This window comes from Schistocerca serialis, chromosome 1, assembly GCF_023864345.2.
Source record: "Schistocerca serialis cubense isolate TAMUIC-IGC-003099 chromosome 1, iqSchSeri2.2, whole genome shotgun sequence".
Classification (NCBI taxonomy): domain Eukaryota; kingdom Metazoa; phylum Arthropoda; class Insecta; order Orthoptera; family Acrididae; genus Schistocerca; species Schistocerca serialis.
The window spans coordinates 650722886-650748745 of NC_064638.1; the positions used below are offsets into that span (position 1 = coordinate 650722886).

At 38.7% G+C, this 25860-nt stretch overlaps 1 protein-coding gene across 1 annotated transcript in view; it reads left to right on the forward strand.

Moving 5' to 3' along the window:
• Positions 1 to 25860, forward strand: part of LOC126479107 (arrestin homolog) — a 95288-nt gene that overhangs the window by 1875 nt on the left and 67553 nt on the right. Inside the window, exon 2 of the mRNA XM_050103755.1 lies at positions 10454 to 10644. Coding sequence (XP_049959712.1) covers positions 10454 to 10644 — 191 coding nt within the window. The remainder of the gene's footprint in view (positions 1 to 10453; positions 10645 to 25860) is intronic.

Here is a 25860-nt window from a genome sequence, read left to right on the forward strand (position 1 = left end):
ATTTTAGACTCATAGCTAAGAGAAATGAGCTGAAGCTATTAAACAATGGGAATGTAAGCAAACAATTTGTTATAATTTCCGAAATAAAAAAAAAAAGTTCTGATATTTCGCTGATTAAGTTGCAAACTTTTGGCAGACAAAAAAGAGAGTGGGTTCTGAATTTGTTGTATTTGTAAGAATATAAATGTGGAATGAGATTGTGTTCCACATGCAACCCACAGAAAACTTTTTGGCGCCTGTGACTGAAGTACCAATGTAAATATCTGAGAGTAAAGCAGTCTTTATCACTGTGCCTGATGATAAGTCAGCAGTTCCCCTGTTGATAAGTCAACAGTTCCTCTATGTGGTGAGCAGCAATCTACCCTTTGTAGATTGTTGTTATTCCATCCCTGACTTTCCATTGTTTGAGACTACAATCTTTGACCCTTCTGTATTGGCCTAATTTAGATACAGAAATGCTACGAGCACTGTGTATCTTATTCTACCTTATCAGCTCAACAGTGATGTGAGAACACAGTGTTTTGTTGTCCCTATGTAATTTAAGTAAGTGCCAATGGACTTAAAGAAGGAACTAACAAGAAATGCTGTTGTAAACAAAAGATAGGCAATGACAGAAATTTTTCAGTAGTGATTGTTGCTATGCTGTTCAATTACTAATGTCTTGTAGAGCAATAATTATCTTTTAGTTCTTTACCAATTTTTACTCCAAGCAATAAATAAATCATTTTTGTCCAGATATAACAAATAATTCATGTTTGTTCAGAAGTTCATGCTAACCCACCTTTCCTTGTCTCTCATACTTGTGCTAAGGGCTCGTTTCCTCCTGCTGGTGATAGTCTTAATATTCATCAACTGTATCAGCTACCAAATATTTCATAAACTGACTCTTTTTCAAGACTGAAGCACCAGCTCCAAAAGTTGTATAATCTGTCCCCTCCATCATGCCTAAACCAACAGATTAACACATCCATTTGCTAATACTAAAGGGTTGCATGATGATTCACCGTGAAACTAATACAAAATGGAATTGACTGATTGTAGAGGAGAGAGGGAGAAGGTGGAGTGGTACAATGCAGTGATCATCCGATATTTGAAGAAAACGCACCGGAGTGTGATTTGGTCAGATCTCATACTTACACATGAAAAGCTGGAGATCTGCCTGAAAATCCCAGTCTGGTATAAATTTTCATGTGTATTCCATTGCACATTCAGCATCTGCAAATGGATTTCAATGATGTCATACACTATGTGATCAAAAGTAGCCGGACACCTGGCTGAAAATACAAGTTCGTGATGCCCTTTATTGGTAATGCTGGAATTCAATAAGGTGTTGGCCCACCCTTCGCTTCCACTCTCACAGGCATATGTTCATTCAGGTGCTGGAAGGTTTCTTGGGGAATGGCAGCCCATTCTCCATGGAGTGCTGCACTGAGGAGAGGTATCAATGTCGGTCGGTGAGGCCTGGCATGAAGTCGCCATTCCAAAGGTGTTCTATACGATTCATGTCAGGACTCTGTGCAGGCCAGTCCATTACAGGGATTTTATTGTCATGCAACCACTCCACCGCAGGCCATGCAATATGATCATGCTGAGAGATGCAATTGCCATTCCTGAATTGCTCTTCAACAGTGGGAAACAAGAATGTGCTTAAAACATCAATGTAGGCCTGTGCTGTGATAGTGCCACACAAAACAACAAGGGGTGCAAGCCACCCATGAAAAATATGACCGCACCGTAACACCACTGCCTCCAAATTTTACTGTTGGCACAACACATGCTGGCAGACGATGTTCACAGGGCATTCGCCACACCCACACCCTGCCATCAGATCGCCACATTGTGTACCATGATTTGTCACTCCACACAATGTTTTTCCACTGTTCAATCATCCAATGTTTATGCTCCTTACACAAAGCAAGGTGTTATTTGGCATTTACCGGCATGATGTGTGGCTTATGAACAGCCACTCGACCATGAAATCCGAGTTTTCTCACCTCCTGCCTAACTTCCACAGTACTTGCAGTCGATCCTGTTGCAGTTTGGAATTTCTTTGTGATGGTCTGGGTAGGTGTCTGCCTATTACACATTATGACCCTCTTCAACTGTCAGCGGTCTCTGTCAGTCAAAAGCAAGGTTAACCTGTATGCTTTTGTGCTGTATGTGTCCCTTCATGTTTCCACTTCACTATCACATCAGAAACAGTGGACCTAGGGATGTTTACGAGTGTGGAAATCTCACGTACAGACATATGGCACAAGTGACACCCAATCACCTGACCATGTTCGAAGTCTATGAGTTCTGTGGTGCACCCCATTCTGCTCTCTTATGATTTCTAATGACTACTGAGGTTTTTGATATGGAGTGCCTGGTGGTAGGTGGCAGCACAATACACCTAACATGAAAACCGTATGTTTTTAGGGGTGTCCGGATACTTTTGATCATATAGTGTATACCGGGTGAGTCACCTAACATTTCCACTGGAAACACCTCCCAAACCACAACAAACACTGAATAACCAATTCCACAGACCGAAAGTGAGGAGAGGGGCTGGTGGAACTGGTTAATATAAACAATTGAGAAATGCACGGAAGTATGATTTTCAAGACATACTTTTTTTTAATGGAAACCTGTTATTATTTTTAGAACATCTGAATATAGAAATGAATACTTAATCAATGCCATTTGTTACACAGTAAAATGTTAAGTTCATCCTGAGTAATTTGTAACATAAAGCTGACACTTGAAACCTCAGACGTTCAGTTGCGTGTTGTAACAAACAAGATCTGTAGGGATATGTTTATGAAGACTACGATGTTTACAAGTTCGTCTGTCTCAGTGTCTCCATGTAGCACTTGCTGAATTAGTCCTTGTACTCAGAATAACTGTAGTATGCTGTGTTACCAGATGTCTGTGATAGTGTACTGTACACAAGTAAGAACAGAAGTACGCATAGTAGGAGCGAGAGAAGGTCACAAGTACAACAGTGTGTACAGTGTTGTAAGAACTGTGAAAATGCTTTTTTCTAACTCTGAAAAGGCAGAGATGATACTCAACTATGGTGAGTGTACACAAAATGCAGCTGTAGCCTGCATGTTGCATGTAGAAAGGTACCCAGACAGAGACCATCCAATGCACCGCACATTTGAAAACATCTACAAACAATTGTATGCAACAAGTGTGGTTGTAACACACAAACGGTTCCATAACAAACCCATCACTGGAGAAGCATGTGCAGTTGGTGTGTTAGCTGCTGTTGCTGTGAACCCACACATGAGTTCACATGACATCGCTAGAGGCAGTACAATGAGTCAAAGTAGTGTAATGCGCTTACTTCATCGTAACAAATTTCACCTGTATCATGTGTCGCTGCATCAGTAATTACATGGAGATGACTTTAATAATCGAGTGAATTTCTGTCAATGGGTATTAACAGTGAAAGTGTTGCAGTTCTACCTATTTACTGATGAAGCACTGAATTTACAAAACATGCATTACCAGTCCATGGACAATCCTCACCGGCTTTGACAGGTAGAGTGACAGCGACCGTAGAATGTAAATGTATGGTGCGGAGTAATTGGCAACCATCTCATTGGTCCTCAGCACAGTGAAGGCACCCAAACAGCTGCAAAATACAAAATGATCTGCCAACATTGCTAGAAAATGTCCTGCTGGAAACACGTAGACATATGTGGTATCAACACGATGGTGCTCCTGCACATTCTGCAATGAACACTAGCTGACCCTTGACAGAATGTTCGACAGGCATTTCATAGGACATGGGAGACACATAAATTGGCCAGCCCATTCTCCTGATCTTACACCTTTAGACTTCTTTCTGTGGGGTACGTTAAAGGAGAATGTGTATCATGATGTGCCTACAACTCCAGAGAATATGAAACATCATATTAAGGCAGCCTGTGGCAACATTACACCAGGTGTACTACATTGTGTAAGACATTCATTGCAAATGTAGATTGCAAATGTGTGCAGAAAATATTGGGCACCACTTTGAACATTTATTGGCCTGAAATGTCAAGACACACTCTTTTACATTCTGTAATTGAAAACAAAAACCAAATTTGTAAGTTTAACTGCATTCTTATGTTAATGTACATTTTCTTTTAACAAATCAGTGCCATACAGTATTCTTCAGAGAAAAAGACTAATGAAAATGTTAGCATGTGGATGTAACATGCTGTTCATGCCTCTTCTGTACCTATGTTACATCACTGTTCTTTTTGTATCCCTAATTAATTCGGTTCTCTCCTATACACATGATTGAACTGCTGAGGAGTTACTCAAGTGTCAATTTTATGTCACAAATTACTGTGGATGTAATTAACATTTTACAATGTAACAAATGGCATTGATTAAGTATTTGTTTCTATTTTCAGTTGTGCTAAAAATAATAACAGGTTTACATTTTTAAAAAAACATAAGTATGTGTTGAAAATCATACTTCCGTGCATTTCTCAATGGTTTTGTATTAACTAATTACACCAGCCCCTCCCCACACTTTCTGTCTGCAGAACTCATTATTCAATATAATAGAGGGAAACATTCCACGTGGGAAAAATTATATATAAAAACAAAGATGAGGTGACTTACCGAACGAAAGCGCTGGCAGGTCGATAGACACACAAACAAACACAAACATACACACAAAATTCAAGCTTTTGCAACAAACTGTTGCCTCATCAGGAAAGAGAGAAGGAGAGGGAAAGACGAAAGGATGTGGGTCTTGTGTCTGTATATGTGTGGATGGATATGTGTGTGTGTGTGTGTGTGTGTGTGCGAGTGTATACCCGTCCTTTTTTCCCCCTAAGGTAAGTCTTTCCGCTCCCGGGATTGGAATGACTCCTTACCCTCTCCCTTAAAACCCACATCCTTTCGTCTTTCCCTCTCCTTCTCTCTTTCCTGATGAGGCAACAGTTTGTTGCAAAAGCTTGAATTTTGTGTGTATGTTTGTGTTTGTTTGTGTGTCTATCGACCTGCCAGCGCTTTCGTTCGGTAAGTCACCTCATCTTTGTTTTTATATAAGAACTCATTATTCAGTGTTTGTTGTGGTTCGGGAGGTGTTTCCATTGGTAATGGTAGGTGACTCACCTTGTTTATCATTGTACTGAGTATTTTCTAATGAATATTGAGGTTGTAAGGCTTTGTAGCATTTATTACACTCAATGTATGATTATAAATGATACATTTAATGAAAGAGCAGCTCAAACAGTTTTCATACAAGTGTTCAGCGTGAGCACTATTTGTCATATGGCACAGATTGAGTCAAGAGGCGAAGTCTTTCCAAACCTTGATCATTGTGTCTGGAGTAATTGCTACAACAAATGCTTCAATAAGCAGTCCTTGTGAATGGTGACTACCCAAAATCCCAAAAACTTTTTCACAGTTATGCATGGCTTCAAAGGTCGCACTTTGTCAGTGTAAAGAATTTTAAAATACATTGGTTTCAAAGACAGTATGTTAAGAAGAGAGGTTTTAGTTGAAAGAAGGGACATAGGTGCAGCACGAACCACATCTCTTATAAAGATGCATGATACCAGAGAAGGAGGTAGTTCAACACTGTACCATCTTCATGAAACAAAGGTGAGTCAGAGTCATCCCAGGGAAACTTGCTGGAATGTGAGTGATGTACTGGCAGTTTTAAAATTCACATAGGAATAGGTTCTTGGATAATTATTGTACACGCTGGTGCTTCTTCTACTTATGTTCCTGAGAGTAAACTTGTATTTAGCTGTAGAGAAAACAGCAGTGACTGCCACTTGGAAATGAATACTGTTAGTTTTGTGAAATGGTTTACTGAACGATTCTTGCCATACCTTGCTTCGAAATTTGTCTTTGTAATTACCATATCAGTTATCATTCAGTTGTTACAGAGAAAACACCAATCACAAACACTAGGTAAGCGGATATTTTGCCCTAGCTTAAAAATAAAAATATATCACACAATATAAATCAGACTCATGCCGAACTGCTGCAGCTCATTATTTTATATGTACAGACTTGACTTCCTGGCATATGACGGTGGTCACACATTTTTGCATGTACCAACTTATTACTGTCAGTATAATCCCATGGAATTAATTTGGGAAAAGGTTAAAGGCTATGTGTGGGGAAGGAAAAAAAATATCATCCAGGTTAAAGGAAACTGAATTGAAAAGCAACAGAAAACATCCCCATTTCAACATGGGCACAGTCTGTGCGGCATGCTGAAAAGCTTCAGGAAGAAGACTTTGATAGGGAGGTGAAGATGGATATAGGCCTTGAACTTATTATCATAAATTTACAAGCAGATGGTTCAGACACAGACTCAGATAGCAATGACGATGGTATTATGATGTAGGCTTTGGAACAAAGTAAAGTAATAATATTTCTTAGTTTCAAAGACTCATGGTTTAAGAAATGCATTTGTCAACATTTCAATTGCATACATAGTATACGAGAACTTCCTAGACTTTATTGATTAGGAATTTGTATCCTAAGAAGAATGAAGACTTTAATATTCAACATACAGTGGTCAGCCAAAACATTATGACCACTACCCCGTGCAATGTTGGATGCCACCTGGTGGCGGTGTGGGCACATAACATGGTAACAAAAGGACGTAAGTGGAGCAGACATGGACGGGGTCACCCTAGTGAAGATATGGGCTGCAAATGAGGCAATCCATTGAGATAAACGACTTTGACAAAGAGCAGATTATTATTACACAGAATCTGTTAATTAGTATATCAAAAATGAGGACAGTGAAACTACCACTAGGCACCAAATGATTGGATGCCCATGACTCTTCATAGAATGTGGGGTTCTGAGGCTTGTCTGCTCTGTAAAGTAGGATAGATGGTGATCTGCGGCATCTCTGCTGAAAGGGTGCAAATGCTATGTCATGCACAAGTGTTTCAGAGCACACCATTCATCAGATGTTGTTGAATGTGTTAACCCAATGACATAATTGCAGTGGGCACAAGACCATCAGGATTCAACTGTTGATCCATGGAAACATGTTGGCTCTTCGGGTGAATAACATTTTTGCTACACTAGGTTGATGGTTGTTTCCACAAAAGCCATCAGAGGTGAATGGCAGCTCAAAATGTTCAGCATGCCATGGATGCAGGCTGGTGGTATCAGTATTATGATATGGGAGACATTCTCCTGCACTTGCAAGGGATCTATTTTAGCAATCGAAGACACGCTGAGAGCTGCGAACCATCTCCATCCCTTCATGCTTGATGTCTTCCTTGACGATGATGTCATCTGTCAGCAGTATAATTGTCTGGGTCTCAGAGCCAGAACTGTACCAGAGTGGTTTGAGGAGCATTGTAGTGAACTCACTTTGACGTCTTGCTGATCAAATTTGCCTGACGTAAATCCTATGGAACCCATCTGGGTAGCTATTGGGTGCCATCTCCACATACGCAAATCAGTGGCCCGTTATTTACATGAATTACTTGACCTGGTGCTTAGACATCTAATGCCACATACCTCCACAAACCAGCCAACGGACTCTCAGATCCCTGATACGCATAATCAGTTATTTGTTTCATTCCAGAGACAGACAAACAAGCTATTTATCAGATGGTCATAATGTTTCGGCTGAGTGTATTGCCCAAGAAGAACTTAAGCTTTTCCCAGTGTGTCATATGCTCTAATAACTTGCAAGAATGCAGCCAGATAAATTCATTAAAAACTGTGATATTTCCACAGCTAAACCCCTGTCATTTTCAAGGTGCAAATTGAAAAATACCTTAAAATGACAGGGACAATTACGTGTCATGATATAGGTGGTTTTTGATGTTATTATAAATGCAGTCTCTCAGTATAATGTTGATCAAGTTTGTTTATACTCAGAATATCCATTGACAGTGAAAAATATGAAACATACTGACCATTTTTATAATAGTCTTTTACATTAGTCTTTTCTACCAGTAATCCTTTTTTATGCAGGCTAATTAAACTTAACTACAGTCAAAGACACCCACATACATGCATTATACACATTTGTAAAAATTCTATGGAGTAGAAGCAGTTGTCAACCAAATATAATGATCCTGGTTGGTATTTCAAGATAATTTTGCTGTGTCGTACATTTTTACTTAAAATACAGTCCAAACTGCAATAACTCACAATTATAAGAAGCAGTTTCAATGACCTTGTCATTAGACTGTTGTCATTTTGAGAAAAATTGTACTAGATGTCTTCACAAAGCTGTGTGGGTTGTTCTCGCCTTCTAACATCATGCAAACTAAAGCTGTGGAGCAGAGGACACAACGTTGTCAAGATGTGAATTAAGATTTCTCTCATGACGACTGATTGAAACCAATTTTAAAATTTATTATTCCCCTGATAGATGTGAATGTATAATACAATGATGTACTGTAGGCATAGGTACCTGGCTGTTGTCTGCAATAACACAGTTCAGCAACATGGACTTTGTTTGCCCGCTCTCTACTGTCATGCATGCACAGATCTGATTCCCTTCAAGACCCCCTGCCACTCAGCCTCTATGCACAGAAGCACCATCCAACATCAAGCAAGCTTTATAATGGAAAGCTCGGAAACAGTGCATGCATACAGTGATACAAACAAAACTATCTAAGTTTCTCTTTCATTTGATGTATTATTTATAATTGTAAGTTGAATACAAAAAATGCTACAAAGCCTAAAAATGCTGATGGTCATTTTGAGACACCTGGTATTTCAAAACTATTTCATCCCCATTGACTTCATTTTACTGAATTTGGTTTTATTGTGTAGTGTATTATTAGTAGAAAACGGATTTGGAAAAGACCAGGAAAATATTATTTAAATGAGTAAATGACTTTTTTCACGTTATTCTGGAATAATCAAACATTCACCATAGCTAATGAAGAAAAGGTTGAACATTTTGTTATGAATACATAGATATAAAAGTTAATTTTTTTGTGTTCCTTTTTGAAATAATTTCCTTGTTAAACCTCTACAACGCTGTGGTGACAACCTGATGTTTCCCTCCATTATTACTGGTGTCCTTACAGGTCATCACAATCATCCAAAATTGTTAAGGTGGATGGTGGCAGACTGATAAATATTCAAACAACTGTTTTATAACTGCCCAAAATTTATTTGAACACACAACCTTTATGTAATACATTCACAATGTTACCCATACTTGGTGGGCATACACATGCATCTAGTCTCCTTGAGATCCCAACACAGATAGACAGACAGCTACTAATTAATTAGTGCACACTGGATTGCTCATAAATATTTCTCTCTGGCCTTGCCATCTTTCATTGCTGTCACAGATCGCATCCCTGTCTAGCAGTCAAGAGCATGTCTTTCAATTGACTTAAAAATTGTCATCACAACTGATGTGAATATTTATTCAAGCATAAATGGTTTATTACCAAAAAACCACCAGTGTGCAAATAAAAACTATTCTCATTTCTTTGTTTTCAACATAATTTTATTATCCATCAGAAAAATGGCAACACACTTGTGGGATACTATGCTTCCCTATTTCCAGACTCTTTCCAGTACCTGTGTCGTGTACCATTGTTCCGAAACTTGCTTTGCCAACTCTTATTCCTCTTTTCACTCTCCAAGTTTTCACTTATTTCACCAGAAAAAAAGCCACTTGTCATATCATTAATATCATATAAACATCATGGACAAATGACACACAATGCAGCATTTTCACATACGCTGCAAAAAAACAGCTGTTATCGTACTTTTCTTTGTGCCTGCCTGTTTCTCAATGTCTCTTCTATTTGGAGAATAGTGACTTATTATCATCTGTTCCCAGTAATTCCAGATTTTCACTTATCAGCATCCTGAGTAATTTGTAGCATATGTGTTGTGCCTTTTTAATGTTTCCTTATTACTTTTTGATGTCACAATTGTTTGTCAATATAATTTCAGAATGTTTACAAAAAGTATAGAGTAGAAAATGAAAGTTAGTAATGTACAAAAATAGGCCACATTTTGTATATACATTTACAATCACACAATTGACAGCATCCTGAAAGGTCCACTGCTAAGGTCGTGTTTACGAAATGAAATATCGCCAAGTTTTTTAACGGGTATGAAAAGTTACTGATCAGTATAATTAGTTATCAGTTTTATATAGAAAAAGTGGTTATACCATTTTACCACAGTAGTTTTTGATAAGGAAGATGCTATGATGAAACAAAAGCTTCACTGAGAATGAGACCCGATGAACAGACATCAGGTGTGTGTGTAGCCTCCTTCCTACCATCTTTAGCATATGATTTCTGAAAAGTAACAATATATAACAATAAAGCAATGGAAAAAAACCTATGGTGCTTTATACAAAGTAAGAAACCGACAGTATACATTAAGATTAAATAAAGAAAGAAAGACTGTATATAAATGTCCTTGTGAAGTACAGAAACATTCTTAACATAACGCATTAAAATCGTTGCTGTCTACTCTGTTTCAGATGGTGTAATTTTACTTGATCAGGACTACATAGATCAAAGAAAAATTTTTGGCCAGGTTATATGCAGTTTCAGATATGGCCGTGAAGAAGATGAAGTTATGGGACTTAATTTTCAAAAGGATCTTTATCTTGCCTCGGAACAGTTGTATTCACCTCCAGAAAAATCAGAACATGGTCTGACTAAACTCCAGGTATGTTTCTTTTCTGATCAAATATCTACTTTGTCTCTCCCTCCCCCCTCCCCCCCCAACCTTTGCCCCCCTCCCTCCTCCCTCTCTCTCTCTCTCTCTCTCTCTCTCCCTCTCCCTCTCTCTCTCTCTCTCTCTCTCTCTCTCTCTCTCTCTCTCTCTCTCTCTCTCTCTCTCTCCCTCCCTCCCTCCCTCCCTCCCTCCCTCTCTCTCTCTCTCACACACACACACACACACACACACACGAACTTCTTCTAATAAATTCCTGTATGAAATCAAGCCATCTCCGAGCCAGTCAGAGATACACACTCATCATCAGAACAATTAAGGTATTATTACTTATATCGTTTATTTGTATGGCAGCTGTATTTAATAAAAATATACAACAGTATAATATGGATAAACCAATCAGAAATTTAAATCCTATTACTGTATCCAGCTGAGCATTTAAGGTGGAGCATTTACAATGTCTTGGAACATTCCAGAATAATTTCATTGAACGTACTCTTCAGCTGGCTGTTCAATGGACTGTTCATTAACTAAATTAACAGAGAGTACGGCATAAACCCATGGAGAATATGGTATAACTCCCTGGAGAGAAAAGAGTTCCTGGAGGAAATTTTACTGCTTCTCAAAGAAAAAAATTCCTGTTGTGGAATAGCTAAGAGAGGAGCTGCTTCAGATGTAATACCGTACTTACTCGAATCTAAGCCACACTTTTTTTCCGGTTTTTGTAATCCAAAAAACCGCCTGCGGCTTAGAATCGAGTGCAAAGCAAGCGGAAGTTCTTAAAAATGTCGGTGGGTGCTGCCACAACTTAGTTCTGCCGTCGAATATATGTAGCGCTACACAGGCATGCTTTGTAGGCACAAAGATAAATACTGGCGCCAAAACGTCTGCGTCAGTAAATTAATTTAAAAAAAAAAAGGTGGAAGACGAGCTTTTTTTCTCCGCGCCGAGTTTCGACCACTGCATTTTCATACATTATCCAACGAAGTAAATACAAATTCCGTATTGTTCATCTTCGAATGTAGCAGCATTTCAATGTACTACGAAAACCCGACTAGCAAGAATGTTTAGAATGTTTGTCAATATGGCCAACTCTACGTTCTGAATTTTTTCCTATCTGTGAGAAGAGATGGTTGCTAATAGGAACTTTTATAAATTGTGAATCACATGCAGTATTGTCGTCACCATAAGAATAATACGAATATAAACATTTTACCATGTATTGTTTCGTGTTTGCTGCTATCTCATTTAAATCCTGTCTGCGTAATAAACCACAAAACTAGAGTGAGACAACAGCAAACGCGGAAGAATATACATATCATGTCATGTTTATATTCGTATTATTCTTATGCTAAACAGTGATACAGTCAGAAATGAAGCGAGGCAATTGACTAGATTTTTAAATCTAAGATGACTCTAATTTCTGTGCAGAATGTAATGTACTAAAGAGGCGCCTGCAAAGATTTTCAAATGGAGAAAAATTTTCGCTAAACTCTCGTTCAGAACATCTTCTATCATATGCAGTCTATTATTTGGTTCTTGTTGATCATTATCAAAGAAAGCAGCAGTGTAAGTAACAACAAGTAGCGGTCTCTTGCCATTGTTTCGCTAATGAGACGATTCCTCTCTCTCTCTTTTTTTTTTGGTATTTTTTGTTTGTTTGTAGGAGGCGGTAGCGCGCACAGAAGCAAGCTATGCCGCGATCGGCGACAGGCCGTAAACACACAGTATCAGAGTACGACAAACAATGCATGACACAGTACAGTAATGCATTTTCAGCGCAGAGTGACGTAAACACCTATAACAAAGAAAACTGCGCTTATCAGATCAAAGAAAAATAAGCAATCAATTCAAACCAGATGAAGCACGTGAAAAAGGAAGGGTACCCGTATAAATACGGACGGAGCGCCTGACGCATAGCAATGGCTACCTGGTAAAGCTTAACTGCTAAGCTTACGACTTGAAGCAAACTACTGTAGCTGTATCGTCATTCATTCGACCTAAATTGTCTCATATTACAGCGGACCAACTTTGTTTCGATTTGGAGATGCGGCCTAAAACTTTTCTCTCCCCTTGAATTTCGAGTCTCAAATTTCAGGTGCGGCTTAGATTCGGGAGATTTTTTTTCCTTGATTTCGAGTCTCATTTTTCAGGTGCAGCTTAGATTCGAGTGCGGCTTAGACTCGAGTAAATACGGTACATCTTTAAAGTGAACTCCAGACAAGTTCAGAAACTTCAAAGCCAGTGAACACGTGACATAGCTAGTTATCTATTTCTTTACTTTGTTTATATTAATTATAGAAGTCACAATTACAGTCAAGATGAAAACATCATGCACAGTGAAATGAAGAAGATTGCAAAGTATGAGACTGAAAGAAAAATGGACAAGGATGAAGTCAAATAAAAAGCTATATGATCTCTCAGGTTTCCTCATCATGATTAATGGTGTGCTTCCAGTTGTTCAGCTGAAGAAAACCATTTAAGAAATAAAGCTGATCCAAATTAACATGGTCCACAGATGGCTGACATGAAAAGAAGGATAAGCACAAGAACATGAGTATTTGTAAGTGTAGCAGGCTACCTTCATAACCTACTCACAAATATGAGAAAATATTCTTGAAGGAAAAGCAGCAGAGTTAAAATTCTTTATAGCATTAAATATCTGTTCCTGCTTAGTTTGAATATCCAGCAATTGAGTACTATCTGCTTTCTGTAACTGTGTCTGGGTCTACATAGCTGAAGTCAAACTGAATGAAATTGATGGTGCTTTACTTGGCCAATAGGGAGCAGACAGTAAACTTATTAGGACCATGGCATGTCATTATAGGCCTATTTGTCTCATGTAGAATTTTAATCATTGTTCATGGTTATAGTGAGCTCTGTGTTGTTGAGGATTGCCATTCATAAAATGGAAAGAACGGCCTATGGCATCAACATTCGGCAGTGTGCAATGTTGGTTTTCCTTCTCCCCATATGTTAGAGCTCTTAATTAACCCATCTTCCATACCACCAGTCAAACACCACCATTCTGAATACATTGTATTACACTTTAGGAAACTAAAATGGCCTTTGTTATTTCATGCTGTGTTCAAATGTCTCCTGTCCTACCAGTGGTTCAACATTCCACCTTATGGGAATATTGTACTAGTTCAGTCATATAAATGCAACTGCACTGACCATTGACAACACTCGGAGTGCCTTTACTTGAGTACTTCATTTATCATTCTGCATCTACATCCATATTCTGCAAACCCACAGTGAAGGCATGGGAAAGAGTACTTCCCATTGTTCCAGTCTTTGGGCCTATTCCTAGCCTATAATAATGGAGTGCAGAAAGAGTGATGTTAAAGTGCCTCTATATGTGCTTTAGCATCCTCACAATCGCTATGGGAGTGATCACTGCACATTAGGCAAATAATGAAAATCTTGTCACTGCTTCTGCCATTTAGTATTAATTGTAGTTTTACTTATGTGATAACAATAAAGTACTGTGATCTTCAATTGTTTATTACTGATCCATGACAGCAAATAAAATGACTGTCCTCTACACAAGAAAATCAGGATTTTAAAGGAAGTTCTTCCATTTTGATTTTCTCTCTTTTTATTTATTTATTAAATATACAAGGGCCTGCAGCTTTACTGTATTGTTAAATGATGATGGCATCCTCTTGGGTAAAATATTCTGGAGGTAAAATAGTCCCCCATTCGGACCTCCAGGTGATGGCTACTCAGGAGGACATTGTTATCAGGAGAAAGAAAGCTGGCATTCTATGGATCGAAGCATGGAATGTCAGATCCCTTAATCGGGCAGGTATGTTAAAAAATTTAAAAATGGAAATGGATAGGTTAATGTTAGGTGTAGTGGGAATTAGTGAAGTTCAGTGGCAGGAGGAAGAAGACTTCTGGTCAGGTAAATATAGGGTTATTAATACAAAATAAAATATGGGTAATGCAGGAGTAGGTTTAACAATAAATAAAAAAATAGGAGTGTGGGTAAGCTACTGCAAACAGCACAGTGAATGCATTATTGTAGCCAATATAGACACAAAACCCATTCCTACGACAGTAGTACAAGTTTATATGCCAACTAACTCAGCAGATGATGAAGAGATTGAAGAAATGTATGATTAGATAAAAGAAATCATTCAGATAGTGAAGGGAGATGAAAATTTAATAGTCATGGGGAACTGGAATTTGATAGTAGGAAAAGGAAGAGAAGGAAAAGTAGTAGGTGAATATGGAATGGGAGTAAGGAATGAAAGCGGGAGCCACCTAGTAGAATTTTGCACAGAGTGTAGCTTAATCATAGCTAACACTTGGATTAAGAACCATGAAAGAAGGTTGTATATGTGGAAGAGAACTGGAGACAATGGAAGATTTCAGATAGATTATATAATGGTAAGACAGAGATTTATGAACCAGGTTTTAAATTGTAAGATATTTCCAGGGTCAGATGTGGACTCTGACCACAATCTATTGGTTATAAACTGTAGTTTAACACTGAAGAAACTGCAAAAAGGTGCGAATTTAAGGAGCTGGAACCTAGATCAGCTGAAAGAACCAGAGGTTGTAGAGAACATTAGAGAACAATTAACAAGTAGAGGGGAAAGATATACAGTAGAATAGGAGTGGGTAGTTTTGAGAGATGAAATAGTGAAGGCAGCAGAGGATCAAGTAGGTAAAAAGTTGAGGCAAAGTAGAAATCCTTGGATAACACAAGCAATATTGAATGTAACTGATGAAAGGAGAAAATGTAAAAATGCAATAAATGAGGCAGGCAAAATAATAAAAATGTCTCAAAATTGAGATCGACAGGAAGTGCAAAATGGCTAAGCAGGGATGGCTAGAGGACAAATGTAAGGATGTAGAGGCATATATCACTAGGGGTAAGATAGATACTGCTTACAGGAAAATTAAAGAGACCTCTGGAGAAAAGAAAACCACTTGTATGAATATCAAGATCTCAGATGAAAAAACAGTTCTAAACAAAGAAGTTAAGGTGCAAGTAGTATATACAGGGTCTATTCAAGATCGATGTATTTGAGGGCAATATTATGGAAATAGAAGAGGATGTAGGTGAAGATGAAATGGGAGATATGATACTATGTGAAGAATTTGACAGAGCACTGAAAGACCTAAGTTGAAACAAGACCCCAAGAGTAGGCAACATTCCATTAGAATTACTGACAGCTTTGGGAGAGCCAGCCCTGACAAAACTCTACCATCTGGTGAGCAAGATGTATGAAACAGGCAAAATACCCTCAGACTGCAAGAAGAATATAATAATTCCGATTCCAAATAAAGCAGGTGTTGACAGGTGTGAAAATTACCGAACTGTCAGTTTAATAAGTCACAGCTGTAAAATACTAACACAAATTCTTTACAGACGAATGGAAAAACTGGTAGAAGCCGACCTCAGGGAAGACTAGTTTGGGTTCTGTAGAAATGTTGGAACATGTGAAGCAATACTGACCTTACGACGAATCTTAGAAGATAGATTAAGGACCTACGTTCCTAGCATTTGTATAGTTAGAGAAAGCTTTTGGCGATGTTGACTGGAATACTCTCTTTCAAATTCTGAAGGCAGCAGGGGTCAAATACAGGGAGCAAAAGGCCATTTACAATTTGTACAGAAACCAGATGGCAATTATAAGAGTCGAGAGGCATGAAAGGGAAGCAGTGGTTGGGAAGGGAGTGAAACAGGGTTGTAGCCTATCTCCGATGTTATTCAGTCTGTATATTGAGCAAACAGTAAAGGAAACAAAAGGAAAATTTGGAGTAGGAATTAAAATCCATGCAGGTACTAGTAGATGGGAACAATGGCAGGAGGGTGTGCACAATGAGGAAATCAAAGAAAAACTAGGAATGAACTCTATAGATGTAGCAGTCAGGGCGAACAGGCTTAGATGGTGGGGTCATGTTACACGCATGGGAGAAGCAAGGTTACCCAAGAGACTCATGGGTTCAGCAGTAGAGGGTAGGAGGAGTCGGGGTAGACCAAGGAGAAGGTACCTGGATTCGGTTAAGAATGATTTTGAAGTAAGAGGCTTAACATCAGAAGGGGCACCAATGTTAGCACTGAATAGGGGATCATGGAGGAATTTTATAAGGGGGACTATGCTCCAGACTGAATGCTGAAAGGCATAATCGTTCTTAAATGATGATGATGATGATGGAGAATAAATAAAAACTTTGACATTCGATGATGACATTGTAATTCTGTCAGAGACAGCAAAGGACCTGGAAGAGCAGTTGAACAGAATGGACAGTGACTTGAAAGGAGGATATAAGACGAACAACAATTGCAAAATGAGGATAATGAAATGTAGTAGAATTAAATCAGATGATGCTGAAGGAATTAAATTAGGAAATGAGACACTTAAAGTAGATGAGTTTTGCTATTTGGAGAGCAAAATAACTGATGATGGTCAAAGTTGAGAGGATATAAAATGTAGACTGGCAATGGCAAGGAAAGCATTTCTGAAGAAGAAAAATTTGTTGACATCAAGTATACATTTAAATGTCATGAAGTCTTTCCTGGAAGTATTTGTATGGAGTGTAGCCATGTATGGAAGTGAAACATGGATGATAAACAGTTCAGACAAGAAGAGAATAGAAGCCTTCAAAATGTGGTGCTACAGGACAGTGCTGAAGATTAGATGGGTAGATCACATAACTAATGAGGAAGTACTGAACAGATTTGGGGAGAAGAGGAATTTGTGGCACAACTTGTCTATAAGAAGGGATCGGTTGGTAGGACATGTTCTGGGACATCAAGGGATCACCAATTTAGAACTGGAGGGCAGTGTGGGGGGCAAAAATCATAGAGGGAGACCAAGAGATGAATACACTAAGCAGATTCAGAAGGATGTAGGTTGCAGTAATTACTTGGAGGTGAAGAAGCTTGCACAGGATAGAGTAGCATGGAGAGCTGCATCAAACCATTCTCTGGACTGAAGACTACAACAACAACAACAACAACAACAACAACAACAACAACAAATGATAAATCCATTTTTAAGTACCTTTCATTTATGTGAATATAGGCCAGCATACAGATAGCGTTATCATGGCTGGAATAATTCATTTACTATATATGACTTAATTATTTTTCAAATGCTTTGTTGATTTTTGAGTATATGCAGCACAGTTATACATAAAAATACAGTGGATACAGACAAAATTATACAATAAAATGGCATTAAATTATAAGAATGTAACTATGCTTCACAGTAAATGATGAAAATTTACAAGGATACCATAATTTAAATAATAATGTAAAAAAAATACTGAACAGTTTATATTACTGACTGGTTTACATAAAAGAGCATTGCTGACTTGACATTAGACCATCAACACTAATTTTTTTGAAAGAAATTCATAGTCTTGTATTCCTTATACTTAATTTTCCACTTATATCTTAAATTTTCTGTTCCCTACTTTTTGTTTCAATCTGCAGGCACTTATATACATGAATTATTCTCTGTCATCAGCAAGAAAAATAATAAGTTTAGTTATTATAACAAGTACAAGAAAGGATCTGTTTTTAAATAGTATATGACCAACATTTGATTATTTGTTCTTCATTTTCTACATGATTTTGTTGTACAAATATTCTTCAGCTTAAGTGAGGCTGGGAAGATATCCCACATGACACAAACAAATAAAATGTATAAAATACATGACATTTTCATATATATTGACTCATTATAAAACAAGTCTAAATATTCTAACATTTTCAGACGACAAGAGACAGTGTGGTATTGGGTTGCAAGGCACACATGTCTCTCAATTCAGTTAACTTGCACATTGTGTGTAGCCAATCCTCTTCTCTGGGTAATCAGCTTCATCGATCTCCCACAAGCTTCTTCTCCAAAGACTATAGCTGGTTAAGGGAATTTATTAAAATTCTTCTCTATCCTTGAAATAAGTTTGGTACTTGTATAATAATTTTTAGTTCCATCACTTTATATTTTTAACTTTCACAAGATAATAACTTCTGCAAGCTAACTTATTCCTTACATGTTAGACTCATTTACACATATCCAAATAACATACATGTGTCTTGTTTAATTCATAGCCAAGACATGAAATAATTTAAAAGTCTCTAGTCTCAAGTGAGTCCAATACATGAATGTGCATAGCAGTCTATCTTCCATTGTTCAGTAGTCTTTTTTTACAATCACCACAGACACAAACACGTCAAACACTATGACATAATTATTCCTTGAGTTCTTCTCATGTCTTCTGTGATGCTAGCGGCAAACACTTGTCGTCGTCAGTGACTCGCCCCTCTTACAGTCTTCTAATAACAAACTTCCAGCCTGCACCTAGAAACAGGTGGATTGGTAGAAATGTTCTCTCTGTCCCGCACTCGTACCTAAAACATCGGATGTTCAAGACAGTTGAAGGCCGAGTGTTTCTAGAATTTACACCGAAATTCTTGAGGCACTATATATCCCTCCCCTTAGCTTGAACATGTGATATTTTATACATATTCATTATGTACAATAATATTACACAAGATGATAATTCTTTATCTTTTAACAGTACCTCTCTTTTTTACTAATAACCATGCATATTTTATCACAATTACAAAATGTGAACCTTTCAATCCACATTGTGAGTTAGCTCTTTTCAGTCTCCAAAAAACATCTTTGTTTTCTATTCCTCTTCCAATCATAAATTCCAGGGGCACACAACTCATGAATACTCTACTGCTTTGTTCTTACTTCCCATACTATTTGTCCTAATTATGTACTTATGCATTACTTATTGTAATCTGGAGGAACTCTGGGTAGAAAAAAAATGTTCCCTTCTTCTGACCCTTGTAAATCCAAAACGTAAAAATGCTAGTGCTGCATAGAATTCAAACTTACCACTCATCCCTTTAAACGTGTGACTTCTGTCACAATACTGCTCTTTTTCCCATTGGGAACTGTACTGATATCTTACATGTGTTGATACTAGGAGTACCCATTCTCCTTCCGTTTTGGTATGTATGCCCCTTTCTGATTCCTGTCCTCCTATGGTAAAGGTCAGTCCCCTTCTTGGTGCCCCTGCCCATGCAGTATAGGTCAGCCTTTCATATGTCTGCCTATCCGCCCTTTTTCTCATCCAATAACTGTTGAATGCGCCCTCCATATTCTTCTTGAGTAGGCCACCTGCTTCATTGCCCTATCATACATCTTTATGAATACTATCCATAAATATTCTCTGGAATAATTACAGCTCTACTTTACACCTTAACTCCACTTTCTAATGCTCCATCTAACACCCTAGAGTTCTCTTTCACTCCTCACTTCTACCATATAAACAGATATCAAGCCCACACATAGTAGATGCTCTGTCTACCTGTATTTACCACCTCCCAGTAGATACTATGCCTTTTCTCAAAGGACTAGCACGGCACATGTAAATATATTTTTGAGAGTGACAAAAAATAACGATGCAGAACCGTCACATATCAACAATGTATTATATGCATCGACTCAGATGTACATGACAAAAAATAACAATACAGAATCATCACATATCAGCAATGTAATATGTGCATTGACTCAGATGTACATACACTCCTGGAAATTTAAATAAGAACACCGTGAATTCATTGTCCCAGGAAGGGGAAACTTTATTGACACATTCCTGGGGTCAGATACATCACATGATCACACTGACAGAACCACAGGCACATAGACACAGGCAACAGAGCATGCACAATGTCGGCACTAGTACAGTGTATATCCACCTTTCGCAGCAATGCAGGCTGCTATTCTCCCATGGAGACGATCGTAGAGATGCTGGATGTAGTCCTGTGGAACGGCTTGCCATGCCATTTCCACCTGGTGCCTCAGTTGGACCAGCGTTCGTGCTGGACGTGCAGACCGCGTGAGACGACGCTTCATCCAGTACCAAACATGCTCAATGGGGGACAGATCCGGAGATCTTGCTGGCCAGGGTAGTTGACTTACACCTTCTAGAGCACGTTGGGTGGCACGGGATACATGCGGACGTGCATTGTCCTGTTGGAACAGCAAGTTCCCTTGCCGGTCTAGGAATGGTAGAACGATGGGTTCGATGACGGTTTGGATGTACCGTGCACTATTCAGTGTCCCCTCGACGATCACCAGTGGTGTACGGCCAGTGTAGGAGATCGCTCCCCACACCATGATGCCGGGTGTTGGCCCTGTGTGCCTCGGTCGTATGCAGTCCTGATTGTGGCGCTCACCTGCACGGAGCCAAACACGCATACGACCATCATTGGCGCCAAGGCAGAAGCGACTCTCATCGCTGAAGACGACACGTCTCCATTCGTCCCTCCATTCACGCCTGTCGCGACACCACTGGAGGCGGGCTGCACGATGTTGGGGCGTGAGCGGAAGACGGCCCAACGGTGTGCGGGACCGTAGCCCAGCTTCATGGAGATGGTTGCGAATGGTCCTCGCCGATACCCCAGGAGCAACAGTGTCCCTAATTTGCTGGGAAGTGGCGGTGCGGTCCCCTACGGCACTGCGTAGGATCCTACGGTCTTGGCGTGCATCCGTGCGTCGCTGCGGTCCGGTCCCAGGTCGACGGGCACGTGCACCTTCCGCCGATCACTGGCGACAACATCGATGTACTGTGGAGACCTCACGCCCCACGTGTTGAGCAATTCGGCGGTACGTCCACCCGGCCTCCCGCATGCCCACTATACGCCCTCGCTCAAAGTCCGTCAACTGCACATACGGTTCACGTCCACGCTGTCGCGGCATGCTACCAGTGTTAAAGACTGCGATGGAGCTCCATATGCCACGGCAAACTGGCTGACACTGACGGCGGCGGTGCACAAATGCTGCGCAGCTAGCGCCATTCGACGGCCAACACCACGGTTCCTGGTGTGTCCGCTGTGCCGTGTGTGTGATCATTGCTTGTACAGCCCTCTCGCAGTGTCCGGAGCAAGTATGGTGGGTCTGACACACCAGTGTCAATGTGTTCTTTTTTCCATTTCCAGAAGTGTATATCTTTATTCCCCAAATCCCTTGGCAGTTCAGACATCACTTCTGGTTTCTAATTTGAAATTCTCCTGTTTGTGTTTAAGTTTATCTTTGTGTGTATGTAGATGTGTGTTTGTGTATTCTGATTCTTTGGCCTACTTATATGAAATAAGTTGAAGGTTTTTGGAAACCATGGAAAATAATGAGGACTTCAGCGATAGAAGTATATGCATATGGAAAGAAGGAAAGATAGACCGGTACTCAAATGAGAAGAGAATGCTAAGATCAAAGAAGAGAAAGAAGATAGCCCCAAAGACAAAAAAACCCTTACCACCCCCTTTCCCCAGGATCCCTACTTTGCCGGTACTTGAGTGAGAAGCCAGAGGAGGTATGATGTTAAACATCTCCTACAGAATGGACATTCTCACCTTCACCTTTGAAGCCCCCCAAAGAAAATGTTAAGAACACCTATGGAATGACAAATGGTGAAGAATCAGTTACACTTGTCTGCAAGGGTTGTCTGAAAGGTGGGGTATGTGATTAGTGTTAGTCTGCTTGTATTTACACTACCCCCCCCCCCCCCTTCCAAAAGTGATACATTATATCTCACAAAGGGTAAAAATTATTATGTATCATGCTATCACAATTATGTAATGATTCATATAAACTTCCATTTTGTATTAATCTAATATTCCTTGATTACTCTCAAAGAATAACTTAGGCAAAATTAAGATGTAACTATACTTTGATGTTGGGATTCGAGGCCACCGCTGACTAGAGCAGAGCGTGAAGTCGATTGAAATACTTATTGGGCACTAACTGTTCTGGATGTAACTGCCGATGTATCAAATTGGAATCCAACTGCTTCTGAGGAGCATATTATGAAAACATTAATAGATGCTTCAGTCCTGACTCGATATAACAACAAAATTTATCACATTGATTACATAGTGTGGACCAGAAGCACAAGTAACACATTTGAGACCACGAGTAGTGATATAATCACTTATTGCTATTACTACAAGAAGCAGTATCGTCTTGATATCAATGACTTGCTTTGCTTGTCAGCCAAGTAAAGACAAGTATGCAGAAGCAATAGGATAATACGGTAGTATAAGAATTCAAGAACAGATTACAGAATAGTTTAAGATTTGAAGGAAATTCGTTGCAGGAAAAATAGAACAGAAGAATCACCGAAAACAACTAGGGATCCAACAGTCGTCACCATGCCCATAAACACAGAACATTAACGTCCCTGGGAGACAGATGTGACTCTTCCCAGATCCCATGGATCTGATATTAACCTCACTTTAGAAAATGCCTGGTACTTTTCGTTAAATTCTGTGTGAAAATCTACCCACAACAAAACAATCACCACTTTACTAGATAACACAACATTAGGTAAAATTATTCTTTTTCTACTCTGTCATGGACAAGTTTGAATTCTTTACACAAGTCGTCTATAACATTGTTAGTATCATTAGGTTTGGAAAAAGCAACAGTCACAACATGTCCGGAGATTATACTCTCAGTAATTTCTCTTTCTGTAATTAGCTCAAATGTTTCTGCCAGATTACTTATATTTATAATGTCAAAGATGACTATTTTTTCTTTGAAATTTTGTTCTACATTATTTACTTGTGAACTGACAGCTCGTGTAGTAACAGCTCGTATACTAACACCTGGAATTTTCGATTGAATAATAAATATTAATTGCTTAGGCTGGTCTGTGCTCTCTTCCAAAGTATTCATTTCTTGTCCTGCAGAATTAAATTTAACATTACATACATTTTTACAAAATTTTAATTTTTTTCTAAATTCAGATTCTACATTATTATTATTATTATATTTGACGTCGCATTCAGTCTCCAAAGTAACTATGTCTTCACACCAATTACGAGATTCTTTGCTTTGAGCATCTATTTTGATGGGCAATAAACCTATATTTGTCATTTGAATATTTAAAGTCTCATTCTGTCTCTGATTAAAGTCAGTGACCAGTTGATTTACGAGAGTATTCAAAGAACTAGTGAGTTCACTCTTTAAATCTAACTTCAGATTTTCTACCTTATTATTTAAAGAGTCAAATTCAGTCTTTAATAAAACTGTATTTGCTGCTTGACTGTTCAAGGTTTCACTTTGATTACTTAAAATTTCACTCGGAGCATCTAATTTACTATTTAATTGGGTATTCACTGAATCTAACTTAAGACTTAAATTCGCATTCAGTTCATTTCTCAGTGAAGCATTTTGAGCATTTGACTCTGTTCTCTGGTCATCTACCTTAGCATCTAATCTAGAATGTACAACACCTATTTCTCTCCTTAAAGCTTCACTCTGAGCATTTAATTTTTCACTTAAATTCTCAATTTGAGCATTTACAGACGCTGAATTTGCTCGCTGGCGTTTAATTAAATTCACTAATTCAGACAAGTCTGCATTTTCCTGGTCACTCTAATTGCTGTGACTGATTCTGCTAGTTGTTGTTCTTTATCCTGTTTTTATTGATCTTAGACCTTGTAATCATCTAAAGAAAATTCATCCCTGAGTACAATAACTATAATAACAGTTTATCCTTCACCCATCCCCTCAACTTTTACCAGATAATTATTGGTTTTCGCTCACCTGGTGTAGAGTTCTAGAGGTGCAGGTGAGTGAATGTGTAATCAGTGGCGGTGGAGAGCACTGGCACCAGCGGCGTCAGATGTTGGTTTCAGCATCATCGTTGGTGAGCGGATGCAGAGTCAGCACTGGTGAAAGGCTGCTGGTGCAGTCAGCATCGATAGCTGATTACTGCGTCTGCATTGAAGCAGTGTATGTGTGTGGAGACTGCTTACTCTCCACACACGATCTTCTTAGTCGAAAAGTTGAGGTCTTCTATCCAGTTTTCTCCACTATTACTTTCTCATGGTTTTTACTGCATTGAACTTGCATCTTTCTTCCATTTGTTTATTAGACTCAATACAATTACTGAAAACAGTTCTCGTATCTTGTTTGGCCTGGTTGCTGTGGCAACACCAAATATCTTCTTTCTGTTTCTGTTTTTAAATCCCCATTTTCTTCTGGTCCTGTCACTTAGGTTGCCACGTTCTAACATTTTCTGCGACAGAAAATATCTTATTATTTTTGTAATCTATGAACTTCAGTGTCAACGTACTCATTGATTAATGATGTACTAGAACTGCTATACAGAACAAAATTCTCTTCTTAGATATATAAATATCTTCGTCATCTCACGTGCAGGTCGAGCTTTAGAAATAATTAAGTACATTGAGACATAAGAGTTGGTTTAAAAACCATATGAGAATTTGAACCTGCATCTTCACTCCTCCGGGTCCAAGACATGAATGTGCATAGCAGTCTATCTGTCATTGTTCAAATGCCTTTTTTACAATCACCACAGACACTAACACATCAATGAATATGACATAATTATTACTTGAGTTCTCCTCATGGCTTCTGTGGCACTGGCGGCAAACAGTTGTTGTTGTCAGTGACTGACCCCTCTTACAGCTTTCTAAAAACAAACTTCCGACCTGCACATAGAAACAGGTGGATCAGTAGAAACGTTCTCACTCTCCTGCACTCATACCTAAAATATCAGGCATTTGAGACAGTTGAAGGCCAAGTGTTTCTAGAATTTACACCAAAATTTTTGAGGCACTACAATATAACACAGTTGAAACCTGTTTTGGAATAGTTAGCTGATGTATTCATTTCATTTCAACTTATTACTCATCTGAATACCAAGAAGCCTTAAGCATTTTATTTCATTCCTGTCCATGTAATGAGAACTAATATAGAATTGAGCTAAACTGTAACATTAAAATTTTTTATTTTGCCTCAGCAAAAAGGATGAACTCCAGTATGAAATCTTTTTTTGAATTAAGGTGGGTAAAACTTCTACCTACAACATAGCAGTCACAAATACGAAGAAAAAGACAAAAAATTACCCTCTCAAAACAAGAAATTGCATGACAAGACATTAGACTAAAAATGTAGTAACATTACATAAATATTAAATGAGACATTTCTCTGGTACCATGGGTCTATGGGGACATGGTGCATATTAATTGGAGCAAAACCTACGATTGGCTACTGAATGTGTTTAAGATGCATGTGCTATTTGTTCTTTTAATTCCTTGATACTTTGATAAACACTTGTTCTGTGATTAACCCAAAGTACGGATTCTGTGAATTATTTCTGTAGAGTAATTAATGCTGTGATATCTCTCTT